Source organism: Thermobia domestica, unplaced genomic scaffold (genome assembly GCF_964235325.1).
Source record: "Thermobia domestica unplaced genomic scaffold, izTheDome1.hap1.1 HAP1_SCAFFOLD_234, whole genome shotgun sequence".
NCBI classification, from domain to species: Eukaryota; Metazoa; Arthropoda; class Insecta; order Zygentoma; family Lepismatidae; genus Thermobia; species Thermobia domestica.
Window position 1 is genome coordinate 115,063 of NW_027655953.1, and position 16,802 is coordinate 131,864.

Here is a 16,802-nt window from a genome sequence, read left to right on the forward strand (position 1 = left end):
GCAGTTTGTGAACAATGTTTATGGTACACTAGTTCAAATAAAAGTTTCATTCTCTCTTTCTCTTCAGTTATTTTGAGCCAAATTTTTGTATACTTTCTCAATGCAGACAATAATGTTTAGTTTTATAAAACAAGATTTTTTCAGACAAGACGGGTAAAAATTATTTTGTAACTGGAATGCAGCTTTCGAGAAGCGTGGGGTGGGAAAATGAAATGAAATCTTTAGTTTTACGTCCCACGGTTATGCCGGTTAGGCTAAAGGAGACGGTTATGATAAGAAATGAATGAAATGGTGGAATGATGAAAGTGGGAGGAAACGGGAGAACCCCGAGAAAACCCACGAGCACGGTGTTTGTCCACCACAAAGTCCACACGGCGCGAGCTGGGATCGAACCAGGGACCCCAAGCACCGTAGGTGAACGATCTACCACTGAGCCACCGCGAGCGTGGGGTGGGAATACAAAAACTGTTTCGTGGATTGGAGTGCATGCCCTCCATGTGGAATCCTTCCTAGCCCCTCCTCTCCAAAAATACGTAACAAAGACTGGGTTTCTTCATTTAGCAATTCGCAATAAAATGAAAGGAAAAAAAAATAGTCACACATTTCGTCTTGACTTCAATGCTTAGTCAAATTAGGTCACTTGAATTGTACAACTTCTGTTGTACTTGGACAACCCACTAGCCTTATTACATATATAAACTGGAGGAGATGAAATTAAGAACATAGAATTCGCGGGTCTGGCCTAAAGTTAATGCACAAGAAAAAAGTGGTGATTGGTGGTAGAGAGTCTAACATGGCCCTCGTGGGACTGCGGAATATGTTATATTGCATTTAAAGCACAGTATTGATCTTAGCAGCGCATGTAACCATACAAGCAGTTGTTCGGGCAGGTAGATGGTCGTGCAAATTCTGAATATCTCTCTGACTATGATATATAACTATATCCAACAGCTGGGCTATAGTTATTCCCAAGCCTGGCTGGCACTCAAACACCGTTCCACCATGTCCTACCAGAGCTCAATAAGGCTTAGGGCCGGAGGAAGTACACGCTGTGTTAGACTGGTATGGGGATAAGTTTTATTCTGCTGGAAGATATGAAGTTTCGCAGAGTATTCAGATAAATTAGGAGAACATGACTGACGATTGACAACATATCGGATGTTTGATGCAATAGTCGTACTTCTTTGAATGAAGACCATAGGCGAGGAAATGTGTAGCCCAGGGCGCAGATTTTCTGGTCGCCAGGTCGCCATTGGCGACCAGAAAGTTAGAGCTGGTGATCAGTGTTCAGTAGGAATAGTTTCTGCCTCAACACACAGGGCTGTGCAGTTTGTTTCGCATGAAAATAATTGTCACTGAGTGTGAAGTCTTCACAACGGACAGGGAAAGTGAAGTCTTCACAGCATTGTAATTCGCCCCTCCTTTCCTTAAAGACTTAAGGATTTTGATCCGAATATTGCAATCAACAACTGGTATTTCAGTGTAGAGAGTGTGCGTTACACAAACGTGAAGTCTTAAGGTAAGATATTTTTTAACATGTATACGAATTGTCGAATTCAAAATTGATTATCCTGAATCTAATTGGTTTTAAAATTTTATGCCCTAATGTAGTCTCTTTCTTTCTCAAACCAAAGGCTGAATGGGGGAGGGGGTAATTTGTACGTGAAGGATACTAGCGACCATCATTTTTGGATTAACGAGTGCGTCTGACTTTGAAATTTTGCACCATGGTGTAGCCCCAAACCAGAATGCCAGATGTGGGTCTTGTATGATGTGCGAAAACAAGTTTGATCTTGTATGACTAGTGCGATGCATATTTCCAATACCTAAATATCCACAGATACACACACACACACACCTCACTGTATCCTAAACAGAAACAACTCTTTTTCCTGCATACCATCACTCTCCATTCGGCTCGCATTGGAGCATTGGAGTTCGCCATCCTGTCATTCAGGACGGCCTAAATGATCTGTCGAGCTATGTGTTTTCGGTGCATTGCGGGGACAGTAGATGTCACGTCTGCTATGAGGACTCCTCTGCTTCCCACCGTATGCACTACTGATGGATAGACATGTCACGATCGACGTGAGCAGCAATTCTGCGGGGAAAAATGACCACCGGCCTGTCGAGCTAAAAGTCATTTAATTGAACAATAGGTGTTCGCTCACGTTGACCTCTATTTTAGGCACAAACTGTGATCTATATACTGTACAATGAATTTCCTCGCACATTACATTCGTTTTGTAATCCAACACCTTCAAACTACAGAGGCATTCCCTTTGAAGACACGCATCGTGCGATGTGAATTTCATTTGCTTCTAACAATATGTAGAGAAGTTCATAAATATGTTTCCACCAGAAGAGAGGAGGAGGGATATAGCGAGAAAGAAGTGCAGGAAACTACAAATTTGTTTAATATTCTCTAAGGGTGAAAATAAAATGAAATTATAAGACGTGAAATGTGCGACTGGAATGGGAAACGAACAGATCTCCGGTTTAGCGTCACGGCCATTAATCCTTATGCTACCTGGTTCTATCAAAAATGAGGCGTTTTCGCACTGAGTTACACGACTCTGATCGAGTTGCATTAGCCCAGTACGACGTAGCACGAATATGAAGAAATATCTCTCGCACTGGCTCTTCAGCTTCAAGAATAATCCACCACAGAGCGAAGGAGGTTACTTTTCCAGTTTTGATCTTCGACTGCAGTCCTATTTCCAGATCGACACTTTAGAACTCGAAATTTATCATAATTGACATTGTTGCAGCAGTACAGTGCAATCGTTGAATTCATTATCAAAAATCGGAAGGACGAATCGTTGGGAATTAACAAAGAAGAGTTTAGCGATTAAAGATTTGAAGACGGCTGTTACGAGTAATCACAAATGTGTTGCTTCAACTTCTTTATATTATTCCGGCATTGTGCTACCATCTTCTCGGTTTCGGACGGAATTGTTCAGCATTTCTCGATTTTTTGTCCCTCCAAATCCCTATTAAAGCTTCCACTTCACTGACATATCATTATGTTATTGAGCTAAGAAACTTCATCGCTGTGCGCTTTCCTCTGTGGATCTAGTGACTAGCGCATGTACTTTCGTTGCACGTGCTCCCAGGTTCGATTTCCGGTGGGAGAGAAAATTTAATTTCACAATCATTCACTTTCATTAATCATCCGTGAGGCTTATATATATATATTCATACCATTCCGCGTTGTATAATGATGAAAAAGTACCCAAAACAAATCTCCACAGTAGCAGCAAATCGATTCTAGAACATCCAATATAAACAAAATTCATGATGCCATTGGTATGACACTTGCTGTACGGAATAGCACTTAGACATATTTCGACACAGTTCGAATCGGCATGCATCGATCTGATTCAGCACTGCTCAGCTGTAGTGTTTCCACACTGACGAAAGCGTGTTGACTCGGGTCAACCCAGACTGGGGATCCCAATGTGAAATGGTCTCAGATATATGATTGGTTTGGGATAGTGTTCCGTAGCATAGAGATTAACATTAATTGAACTTTGGTATAATTAAATCGAACACAGAGAAAGAAAAACTATTTACCAGGAAACTAATACTTAAGGTCTATTTCGTTTTGTATTTTCACTTTAATGCATCCTTCGTGTACGGAATTACAATGATAGAATTCTTCAGAGTGCAGAGAATACCACTTATTGACATACAGGCGGGAGTATAATCAAAATATTTTTTATCATATAGCACGTAAATATACGAGATTACCACCAAAACTCAAAAAATACTCCATAATGAAATTCGTAGCCCGCTTTGCAACAAGTTATGGTTCATAAGAAGGAAATTAATATAAAAATGAAAATATGACATATTGGTTAATATGAATCATGGTTCACTTAAATTTGCTTCGAAAAACTTACGAAGAAACCTTTGTGTAAATAATTCAGGAAATGGTTTATTTTGAACTATTTTTAATGAACATGAATCTTATTTTGAACATGAATTGATGTTTACTTAAACTAGAAATAAAATTCACTAAACAAAGCAACGTTTATTTAAAGATGATAAATGTATAACAATTTCGCCAACTGAACATATTGGCTTCATCAGATACTGTCAATTTTTAGTGTCACAATTTCTAAATAAACGCTTGCTTTATTCAGTAATTTGTATTTCTATTTTAAGTTATTTAAGATAGCAAAGCTAGTATGGGCCAGTTAGTTATTTGATGTTTACTGCTCATTGTTTAATAATCATTTTTCTACTTTTTTCTTATAGAAAATGATAATGAACCATGCAGCTTCTTAGGAAATCGGCAGATGTCGTCCAGTGTTCATATTGTCAGTCGCTTATAGGAAGTTAGATATTTTATACTATGTTTGTACTGTATTTGTATTGTAAATGAACAATAATATATATTTCTTGTAATTGGTAGTTTTTTCTCTTTTTTCCTCTTTCATTCACACATACACACACCGAGTTACTACTATTTTCTAGTCTTAATACAAATGACATAAATACCGCCCATTTGATACTACTTGTCCTTTTGACAGTTACTTTCCCCTTGTTTTTCCTTCCTGCACGTGGTTCTAACAGTCAGGTTAGAAGAACAGTTTCTATAGCAACAGCACGTTCAACCAGTTATAGCGGCTCTTTCTCTCGTTCTGCAATGGTAAACATTCCACCCTTTCCTCACGTTGCCAATTTGAATATAAACAAATGCACATTCTTTTAGTCGAATGTCAACTTGAGTAGTGGACCTGCTGTTATGAAGAGCATTCTTTTTAGTTTTCTTTTGTGTCATTTAATTTTATAAAACTGTGATTTACTTGCAGTAAATAATTTCGTGTTCCAATACCTGACAACACAGCATTGAGCACCACGCGCGCGCAGCGAACTGTCAGAAAGGACAAGTAGTATCAATTGCAGTATAGTTTGTGTTAAAAAATTAAAAGCAGCCATATTCACAGTTTGTATAATAAAGAAAGTTTTGAACCTCGTCTGTTGAAAGTATTGACCAGTTGTGTACACAGAAGTTCGTTACGAGGAGGTTCAATCTCCCGAGTTCATATATTTCCATGTGATTGTATAGATATCTTAATATGGTAACGCTTATTTTTATATAATACCTTACTCAAGAGGGGAGTTTTAAACCCGAAACTCCCCTCCCTTGCGTGCATCATTGGTACCGACTATACATGGGCGTACAAAAATACCAAATTCATTCGCCCTCGTGAATATTGAAATGACCCAAATCGTTGTTACCATTGGGAGGCAAATAATAAAATACCAATATCCGTGAGAAGGTTTTTATTGATTTCATAGTTACAAACCTACATACATACTAGCGTACTGGGTACATTGTTTTTCTTGTAAATACACCAACAAAATGTTTTTTCTCCTAAAATATATAGTTCAATATATAATAAGAATATGAATATCACAGGCTATTATTTTTTTAAATGAAGATTATATTACACCTAACATGCACCACAAGCGTTATTATAACCCTGCATACAACAGCCTTTCCGAGTTTATTTCAAAATTCGTTTTGAGCAAGCATGTTATGAACGTGGACTATTGATATGCTCTAGTACAGTCCTTAAGTAAAGTAGCACATCTATGTTTTAATTTCTTGTAATTAACCTTTTGTTTCTTATCAAATTGGGGACTATTCTGATAATATTAATAGCTACGGTATGCAATCATACAAAATATTGAGCACTACTGTTTCAAACTCTGGAAAATATTGTAAGCAACTTATATTTGTATTAAATATATAGGATAAGTGCGAATACTAGTCACCAGAATCAAGAAAGGAAGTTGCTAAGATCGCGTATTCTCAAAAATCAAAGTCAATTTTTCACACTTTTTGTATTTAGATTTTGCGATTTACCTATTAACATATTAGTTAAAATATTTAGAGTTTAATATCCCGTGTGAGCACCAAAGCTACATGAGGCGTGAGCGTACAGCTTAACGTGGGACTTATTACCGGTAATTGAATGCGTACCCTACACAAAAACGAGAACATAAACAATGATATGGCTACGAAGCATCTTTTCATGTCTCATAACTAAGAATCAACTAAAAACATGTATTGCTTAAAGGGCAAATTTAATATTTATTCACTATTGTTGTTGCTGCTGTTACATAAAAGAATAAGTTCGTAGTATTTCGCCCAACGACCTTAAAAAAAAAAAAATTAAAAAGCAGACACCTCAAGAATGAGTAAAGAACAGCGCTCTACTCATCAGACCTTGCCCCAAGTGACTTTCAATTTCCGAGGACAGAGTTTCCTACATCTCGATGCTGCCATAAATATGCTATATATGCATCTTTTCAAGAGCAGGATGAAAACTTTCAACGGTCATAAAATCTTTGGGTCTGTGACAGATAAATGCAACTAAAGGCAAGAGATTATGTTGAAGAATAAACTTTATATATTTTTTGTGGTATTTTGTTTCCTTCGTGAGTATTAAGTCATACTGAACGTCCTCGTAATTCATAACGGGACAATGTTACAACTCTCCCCAAACGGGACAGGTATCAGTGTGTTTATTGTTACGACTCTAATATCATGATTTAACTGTATAAAGATTCTTTCGTTTAGTTTAACATTACTAGAAAAGCTGTTATCTTTAGTCCTTATATATATGTACATGAGTGTTCTTCTAAGTTATTTGCGGGCTATCGCTTTGTTATCGAATATTATATAATTTCCAATACTTCAACAACAGTATACACTATTGTGTAATAAAGTAACTATACTTTTACACACCTTTACCACTGATTTTCTTCCCCCATTTTTACTTGTACTTCCTCACAGATTTTTGCTCAACATAACTTTTTCGTTCTTTTTTATACCCACATTTGGAACGATTTCAATCATATTTCATCGCTTTTTCGTAATATCCATGTTTTTGCCTCTACGGTGCAATATTCTTCACAAAACACTTGACGAGTAGTTTTCTTTAAGTCCTGAACGACCAGCAAGATACCCTCTCTCTTTTTTTTCTTTCTTTTGTCATCTCTATTCTTGCTTGTGTTGTCCATTTACCTTCAGAACTCCACTAATAATGCTATCTAGTACCCAAAAACTAGTCACCTGTTATACTCGTACTTTCTCGCAGGCCATTTCTATCTATCCGACATAGTTCACTTCATTACAATTGCTTTCATTCCGTATTCTCCACTACTTTTCTACAAATTTTGTAATACTGTTCGTTTTGATTTCGATACAACAGAAATATATACTTAATCCTTCTACCTCCCACATTATATAAACTCTTCTTAACTCTTTCTTTTGAATAGATTTTAAATAATGTTAGTAAAAGGCAACATCCAATCACGCTTTCCCTTTTCACTTCTTCTATTCTTACATTTACAATTGATTTCATATAAGTCTTCGATTGTTCATTCTCCATCCCAAAGTTCTTTGGCATTTCCGTCAAAATATCCCAGTTTACTCACCAAACTACTTTTCTCAATCAATATAAACACTGTGTGTATATACTTTGTTTCTTTTCCTATCACTGATCACTCTAGCCAAGCTAATGTCGTTTCATGCCATTTCCTTTCCTAAACGCAAACAGTTCCTCTTCAATTTACTATTTGTTATGCCATGCAGTCTACTGTTCAATATTCTAGCACAATTGCATGAAATGTTATAGTGCCTGACAAAATATACAATTTATTTTCCTCGCAATTACTGCTTTCCGAGATTGGTTACAAATTTCTACTTTGCCTTATTTAAGTATTTTAAAGTAAAAAAATGAAACTGATCAAGATATTCCGTATTAATTTTGTATATTTTGTAGTTGTGTTACTAGCATACCCTGGTAAATTAAATTGTTTCAAAATTATATGTATACTTAGGTATATAGATCGAGTGCCACGACATCCGATGTAAATTACTCTTAATGTATTTATTAGAGGACGGATTTTGTACCTTAAAGTTAAACGAACTTAATACTTCAATGGATTACTTCATGAATCATCATTAAATGTTAATACCTCAATGAATTATTTTATGAAACATCTTTAATTGTTTTTAAAGATCTTAGCCTTCCCTTCTATTTTCTTCAGTTGAAATGGACAGTTACCTTATATAAATTTTTTGGTAAACTTGTCTTGCTTTTAATACAAAGGGATATATATAGATAGATAGATAGATAGATAGATAGATAGATAGATAGATAGATAGATATAGATATATATATATATATATATATAGATAGATAGATAGATAGATATATAATTACGAATACAACTATTGTAATAAAATTAGTATCATTCTCCCTGCATTCTACTGTACAAAAATAAAATCATATTTCTTGAATGACTCAATGCTTGTTCAGCATCGTATGTACTTAAGGAAATCATTTAAATGCCGTTAAATTTAAATAAATAGAAAACAGCAGATCAATATTTTGTAAATAATAATGTGTCTTTTCAGTGGTCATTAATATACTTTTATACTGTGTATTCTTAGTTGGCAGGGGAAGCAAGGTGGCTCAAAGGTAGAGCGCTTATCTTTGGTGGGTGGAGTTCCTGGTTCGATCTGTGGCCAAGGAAATTTGTGGTGGACAACATCGTGTACGTGGGTTTTATCGGGGTACTCCCGTTTTCTTCTGCATCAACATTTCATCAGTTCCTTCCTTATCATTCTCTTGCCATAATCATCCGTCTCCCTTAGCCTAAAGAGCATAATCGTGCGCTGTTAAACTGAAAGATTTCATTTTATTTTCTTCTAGTTAGCAGCTCTGAGTTTACAAGACTTTAATATTTTTTTATGAATCAACGGATTTTTTTAAAAAAAATGATAATTTCCACTTTTGACACCACTTACGGAATGTATTTCTTCTACTGCCTTATAATATAAATTTCTTTAATAATACAAAGGGAAATACTGTTCTATATATTGCAGTACATACATTAGTTTCAAGTATTAAAGAGTCTTCTTTATACTCCTTTTTTTATTTTTTATTTATTTATTTATTTATTTATTTTTTTTTTTTTTACATTATGACAAATTTGATAGTAGGCCATTTAATATTTACAAAATGCTATTAAGTGAACTAATACTTATTTCCGAAGTTAGAATGTACAAATTTAAGTATCCGACAGTTACGTCGCAGTAGCGTCATTTCGGATTCTGATTGGATGGCAAGACTCCGATACAAGTGAAGTTCCACGTTTTTATTATGATATTGATTAAAATGATGTCCTGCAGTGACATCATAAAGTGAACCTCCGAACTTCAGATCCACAAGAAAAGATCGGGAACAATGATTAGTTTATGTGATAGCATTTTGTAAATATTATATGTCTTACCTCCTAATTTTTTTCTTACTTTTATTGCAAATTATTCAATAATATACTTCTATATATACTGAAACTTGGACATCACTAACCTTATAATGACAATCACAGTTTAATTTGAAAGGAAGGCCATATGCTTAAGGAATTTTGGTATCAATAATAACACAGCAGCATGCATTACTCAGTCAGCTACAGAAACTCACGATACAGGTTGAAATATATCTCTTAATTTTTTTTTCTTTTTTTTTTAATTTTTCGTGCTCTTTTCTTCTTTTTTTTATAACATACATTATATGATTGTCTGATCAGTTAAACAATCAGATATTCTACTTTTTTAAAGTAATAATAGTAATAATAATGGTGAACAATGTTTTCAAGAACATGGGTCACATTTTATGGAACTCAGTTATAAATAGATTTTAGATTTTAGAAATATTTATGTACAGAATAGATCACACATCACGTATACCTAGTAGTATAGTTACTGATGCCAGTTTCTAATCATCAATTCAACTATACTTATATTTACTTTTTAAACAAATGTATTATAGCAGGAATGTTCAATAAATTTTTGAAAACTTTTTTTTTTTTTTTTCATTTTGAAATATGCATACCTATTTTATACAAATGTTATTTCGTCAATTGAAAAAAAAAAAAAAAAAAACGTTGTAAATCAAATATTACCTATCAAACAGATCACGGTAGCAGAGTGATACAACGCCCACCTTTTGTTCGATCCTGGCCATGTTAGTTTGTCAAGGACAACTTCGAGTTCGTGAGTTTTCTCAGGTTTTCCGGCTCCTTCCACTATTTTTTTCATCATGTTCGTCATCATCATTCGCTTCAACTGACACCAGTCATCTTCAATGTACGCAGCATAACTACGAGACGTTAAACTAAATTCGTTGACATTTTAATACCGTAACAGATCTGTACCCATTCCTTCTATAGCCTCCTTCTTCCTTAATTACCAAATTTCGATAAATTTCAGATTTCAATTTCATGGACGTAGCAATTATATCCACATTAAAATAAATAGACGTAAGTAAGGAAATGTACACAGGGAAGTAGAAATTGTCTGTTGCTGAAGAAAGTAAATTAAATTAATTTCTAAACTTTGGTAACAATGATTTTTCAGGATCAGAAGCTCACTGTACGACTAGCCTAAATTTAAGCAAAATATGTAAAAGTAGACGACTCTCAGAAGAGCATTTGAAACCTAATTATGCCTTTCTTTACCGTTTTCACAGAACTACATATTCCTCAACTGATGCATTACAGCGATATAACCTAACTCAAAGGAAATATAAACTCTCTTAACAATTAGGAGACATAGTTTGACATAGATATATATATATATACATGACATGCTTTCATGTAAGATCGTTATTCTGCGTAGGTGCTTTAAGAATCATGAACACAGAAATTTATGCAAAGAATTCAAAATGTTTTTCAACTTCTCGATTACGATGGTGACTACAAGTTTACTCGATACGTACACTATGTTTGAGAAAACAGGCAGTGGACGAATAGGACACAGATTTCTTCGTCATTAATGATCTCTGAAATACATACATTGATATAGTTAGATACATTAAATTAGAACGATCTCTTCTTGTTAAGTTGGAAGCGAATACATTTGGAGAACAACTCAACTACAAAATATCAACAATTTCTTGCTTCATAGCAAGAATAATTATTTTTTTCTAGGAACCCATAATATGCACGAAACGAAGTGGATATTTTTAAATAGACACTGGCACAAAATTTAACATTTACACTTGAACATGAATTAAATATGACAGTAACAATACAACAAAACAAGCAACAAAATAGGAATAAATAACTATGAAAGGAACCGCTAATGCAAGTGATTTACTAAATTGATATTCATAACAACTTTAAAAAAATTAACCGACTTCAACTAAAGCGCTAAAAAACAGAAAATACTAATAATAAAGCGCTAAAAAGCAGAAAATAATTCATTACTATTATCTATAAAAATATTTTACAGTTTGCATCAAGCCAAATAAATTCATGCCTAATATAAAGCCAGTTTGAATGGTAATTTTATGCAGCATTTTGGCAAAGACTTCAAAAATGTTTATAGATAAAAATAATGAATTATTTTCTGTTTTTAGCGTTTTTGTTGAAGCCATTTAGTATTCTTGTTTTTTAAGTTTTTATTTTCTGCTTTTTATTGTGTTTTAGAGTCGTTTATTTACTTATTTATTTAATTTCTCTTCTAAAATATATTAACTCTACAACTATTGAGAAGTTCCATTCTCTAACTCCAAAGACTGTCATCAGATCATGATAAAATTTATATGAAACCTACGAGAAAGTATGCTCTTTGAAACTAAACAAGAAAAACTAAAATCGGTACATTCATGTTGAAGTTATGCACACAATGAAGTCGGTTAATTACGATATTAATACTATCTGCCGTTCAGGAGTTTCGTGCTCTAGCTCCGAAAAGAAAGCTCTCAAGGATCCTAATGAAATTTATATGAAACTACCATAGATACATTCTCTTTCAAACAAAATGTAAGTGAACAAAATTAGTGCACCTATGTTGAAGTTATGCGTGATGATATACACAATTATAAAATGAACACTGTCAGTCGTTGAGAAGTTTTATGATCTAGCTTCGAAAACTATTGGTGGATCCTCATAAAGTTTATATGGGACCACCGGAAAGGAATATTCTTTCAAATAAAAAAAAGAATCATCATAATTGGTGAATCTATGTTGAATTTTGCGTGAACATACGGATACTAAAATTGGTTAATTATGGTTTTCTCACTGCACTCGTCAAGGTTTTCATAGTCTAGCTCCTCCAAAGATTACCATTACATCCTACCGAAATGTACAGTATATGAGACCACCGAGAAAGTATGCTTTTTCCAACAAACAAAACCAAAATCACTGAAATCGATCAACCTATGTCATAGTTATCCGTGAACATAAACACAATATATACATATATAAACTGGTGAAATTGAGAAGCACCTTCTTTTTTCTTTTTCTAAAGTCGGTTAAAAAGGAGTTAACGACATTTTCGAAATATCCGTAAATGTTTCTTCATTAATACTAATAAATTACTCAGGAATGTTCATACGAATGAAAAGTTTCTTTTCTCTTTCTCTCCCTCTCTTTTATCTTAAGAACATTTCTTTTAGTCTTTGCAATAATTACATTTCTAATAGTTAATAGGGAGGGAAATTAATATATATATTTACAGTCACTGTTAATCGAATTGCTTTTATGAAATGTCAGTCTATGTATAAACCTTCCTCCACAAGGATTTTGAATGTTGAATTATCACATTTAAAAAAAAAAAAAAAAAAAAAAAAAAAAAAAAAATCTCTAGAACAGTGGTCTTCAACCTTTTCGAGCCTAGCGCCCGTTTGAGTCAATGCGATTGTCCTGATCATCCCCTGCCGTCTTAACCCAATGCATAAATGTGTATGGCTGAACATAAGACTTGGACGAAGCCTTCAATTCTTAGAATTAGCCTTGAAGAATCTACAATATTATTTGAAAAAAAAAAAAAGTCTTTGATAATTTGTAAAATGCATAATGGCTTTCGTCCAATAATAAGAGAAAAATCTAACAGATTATGAAATCTCAAACGCCCCTAAACAGTCTATATCACCCCTATAGCTTTCCTTTGGATACGAGAACGCCCAGGTTGAGAACCACTCATCTTAGTTTACATGATGCCATGACACGTAAAACTTCATTCTTTTCTTTTCTTTTAATAGGTACTGCTGGCCAATCTATTAAAAACATTAGGCTTTTTTACAGAAAAATTTGTAATGCGTGTGGTTTAAATTGTTACCCAAATACTACATACAAAGTTATCATATTATCCTATTTTGATTTTAAGGTAAAATACTTTCTACTCCAAGTATAGTATTATAGAATTCATTGGACTAGCATTCAAATAAGTGATGCTATAAGCAACTATTATTTAACATGAAACATGAGTATTTTCTTTCGGTGAAGTAATTATCTTACATTAACAAGAAGTAAATACAAATTTGAGGTAAACATACTATACATATTTATAAATGTATATGTATATCACAATAGATTACCCTACTCTTAATAGGCTAAAGTATGACCTTAATGTGAAACAGTTCATATACATGTCCATGACAAGGAAAACAAGACCTATACCTACAATATCGTGTAAAGCATACAAAATAGTTCTGCTCTAAATTGCAGATTTCCTAAATATTCATGTATGTACAATATTGCGAGGGCAGTTTTACTACCATGGTGTTAAGAATAAAGTCACATATGGAACATTATTTAAAAGTGTACCTTCATTGAATGCAATCGTGAATATATATTTTTCTTAATTTATACTGACATAATTAAAATACTTGCAAACTTTTAAAAAGGTAGCATGTGCATATTGTTTCATATACGTTACGGAAATAAACTTACATATTTCTCACAGCAAAGAAGCGTCATTGCACTCTACGTCATAAATTCTGTGAACATATTAAGTTTTAGTATCAAACATAAATATAACAAATTTAGCTTCACAGTTCAATGTGATTTAATTTTGCCAATATTGGATAGCTACTTATATAAACATGTCTACATACAGAAACATATGAAAGAGACCAAATGATCAGTATCAATACATACGTTTTCTTAAATCTTTTTAAGTCCTTTCAGAACAGATTCAGATCTCTCTGTTTTGATATATATATATAAATGTATATATATATAAGCAACATTAAATATATTAACATTTTGGCTTAATGACTACTCGTTTACAAATCTTTGTTTCTGAATTACGTTGGGAAAATAACATTTCTCTACTACATTAATTCAAGTTTTCTAGGTAATACGTTGCTGTATTATACATTTCCTACATACTATATTTTATACAACAACCATAGAATTCCAACACATTTATTCGCTACAACAGTTCAAATTACTATAAAAGTATTTGCTGAGAAGGTGGTTTCAAATCAAAAATACTCACGATACTTCACAGAGTAGCTAACAGTATAAAACAGATCAAAATCTACAACCAATATGTTTTCTTTCATCGAATTCTAATAAGCATAATTACTTTTTTTTAAAAATATTTTTATTTATTTGTTTTCTTAGTATCAGTACCGAAACTATGCATACGCAGACGTTATCAAGACAGCAAATTCACTGAATTAGGGTATTCATAGAAATTACATAAGTCCTTTCTGGACGCTCCCCAATTACCTTGAAAATAATGCAGGGAATAAGACTTTGAAAAGCAAGCGTCTTAGGACTTAAAGATTTCAAATAAACTAACAAACCTTACAAAAAATCCAACAGTTAAAATACCGGTGTTTAATGTGGTCCATATTTGATTCTGGTGAAGATTAATTTCTGTTGGTTTACTAGGGTTAACTATACAGAGCTGATTTTTTTTTTTTTTTTTTTTTTTTTTAGTTATGACTTCGTCCGTAACTGTGAAGCAATACGTCACATAATTAGATTTATTAAGACGCTGTTAATTTTAGATCTTAATATTCTGTACAAAATTAGAAAGTTAAACAATGAAACTTTATTATTATTATTTTAAATTCTTCCCTTCTGTTGATTTTAGAGTAGAGCAGGGCTATATGGAAGGTAGACCAACAATTTACCTCAGATCTAAATATTATTTTCTCTGTGAATCGAAACTGTGTTTCTCGCATCAGTTACCTACGATTGGAAAATAATTTTTAAGAGATTAGTGAATATTCTTAAAGCAAAGCAACTTTTTCTTTAAAAATAACAATATTTCACTATCACAGTATTTAAAGTCTAGTAACAAAAGGAAACCATATTTGTAAACATTTTTATGTGAAACTACTAAAATGTTGACATTTATTACCACCGTTCCTTTAGCTATATTTAATTACGCATTGTTTTATCATGTTAAAATGTCTCTCTCTCACACACACACACATACAGTTCCAATCGAACAAATAGACAAGATTAACAATGAATACAACAATTAATATAAAAGTACTTTTAATTTCATCAATAACATAATACTGTCACGGCTGCTCTACGAAACCTGACTCCTAAATGAATATATCATATATACATATATACCGAACGATTGTATATAATCTTTTTGCGTTACTCTTATATATTACTATGCATGTTATATCACAACCCTAAAGTTGAAATCTGATTGGTACTGATCATTTAAAGTTTAAGAGAGCCTGGTTTATTTACACGGAATGATACAATAATCTTTACAAATACTAAGCAGAATTATGTTGTAGGAGGTATCCCTATGCAAGTAGAAGAAGAAAACAAATACACCTACACACTGGAAGCACCGTTAACTCATTCAATTTGATAACATTAAACGGAAACATTTGGCACAGAAAAGTTGTAAATTATCTGTGGCTGGATTATGTACTGGACTATTCAGGAACAGATGGCATGTTGCTTGGACTATCATCATTCGTAGATACTTGGCCGTTATTTCGACCCAAGGTGCTAAGAAATGATCCTGCAAAATTAAATGTAATGTTAAGAATAAAGACACTCAAAGCATAGGGAGTACAATTAGAAAATATATTTACTGTATGTTCACTTTACACAATAAAGATTATAATTGGGTCCTGGCAGAAAATATAAAATACGAACACTGCAGTTCAGATCGATCTGAGATTGTCATTAAACAGCACTGAAAAAACATCTAATTTCACTGTATAATCTTGTGCAAATCTTAAAGTTGTTTTATGAATAGTATTTGCATATATGTAGTTTCCTAGTGTGAGTAATTTAGATTACGGTAATGGTTAATAGAGAAACTTATTCGTTGTTAAATAGGACTATTATCATCCAACTTTAAACAATGAGATAAAGTTAACGTAACAATTAAGTACAACTCCAAAAAGGCGGATTTCAGAAAGTTATATATCAAACAAGGCAATACAATGTTATAGAACTGTTTATGCGACACCTTATATAATAAGTTTGTTCTCTGTATTCCAGCGAAGAAAATAAAACTCAAGCAAACCATAAAAAAAAAAAAAAAAAAAAAAAAAAAGAAGGGGATCTCGTCTTCCATCAACAAGAATTTAGTAGGCTGCGAAGAGAAATTAAAAGCAAAGTGGATAAGGAATATAATCATTCTGTATCAATATCGGAATCTTCATTAGAATATAATCCAACCGAATTGTGAAATCTCGTAAAAAGCAAAACGTGACTTCTAAACTCCGGTTTATTGTCTTACAATAATAATGAGCTAAAAAAAAAAAAAAAAAAAAAAAAAAAAAAAAAAAAAAAAAAAAATCTCACACGCATTTGCTGACTACTTTCAATACGTATGTAACAAAATTAACCATAGCAACGGAAATAATTCAACTGAACTAGAAAACGACGTAGATGTCTTGAAAACATCATAGGCAGAAGTACATGAAATTATAATGGTAATTAAGAAATTAAAATCAAAAAGTGTAATAGGTCCTAATGGTATCTCA

The 16,802-nt window shown here is 32.9% G+C and overlaps 2 protein-coding genes across 2 annotated transcripts in view; one reads left to right on the top strand and one right to left on the bottom strand.

Moving 5' to 3' along the window:
- Coq6 (ubiquinone biosynthesis protein COQ6, mitochondrial) overlaps positions 1–4,419 on the top strand; it is a 57,486-nt gene extending 53,067 nt beyond the window's left edge. The window contains exon 7 of the mRNA XM_081747426.1: positions 4,264–4,419. Within this exon, the coding sequence (XP_081603552.1) occupies positions 4,264–4,293 (30 nt within the window). The 3' untranslated portion in view covers positions 4,294–4,419. The remainder of the gene's footprint in view (positions 1–4,263) is intronic.
- A 123-nt stretch (positions 4,420–4,542) lies between these two features.
- Positions 4,543–16,802, bottom strand: part of LOC145676591 (uncharacterized) — a 192,536-nt gene continuing 180,276 nt past the window's right edge. Inside the window, exon 10 of the mRNA XM_081747425.1 lies at positions 4,543–15,826. Coding sequence (XP_081603551.1) covers positions 15,738–15,826 — 89 coding nt within the window. The 3' untranslated portion in view covers positions 4,543–15,737. The remainder of the gene's footprint in view (positions 15,827–16,802) is intronic.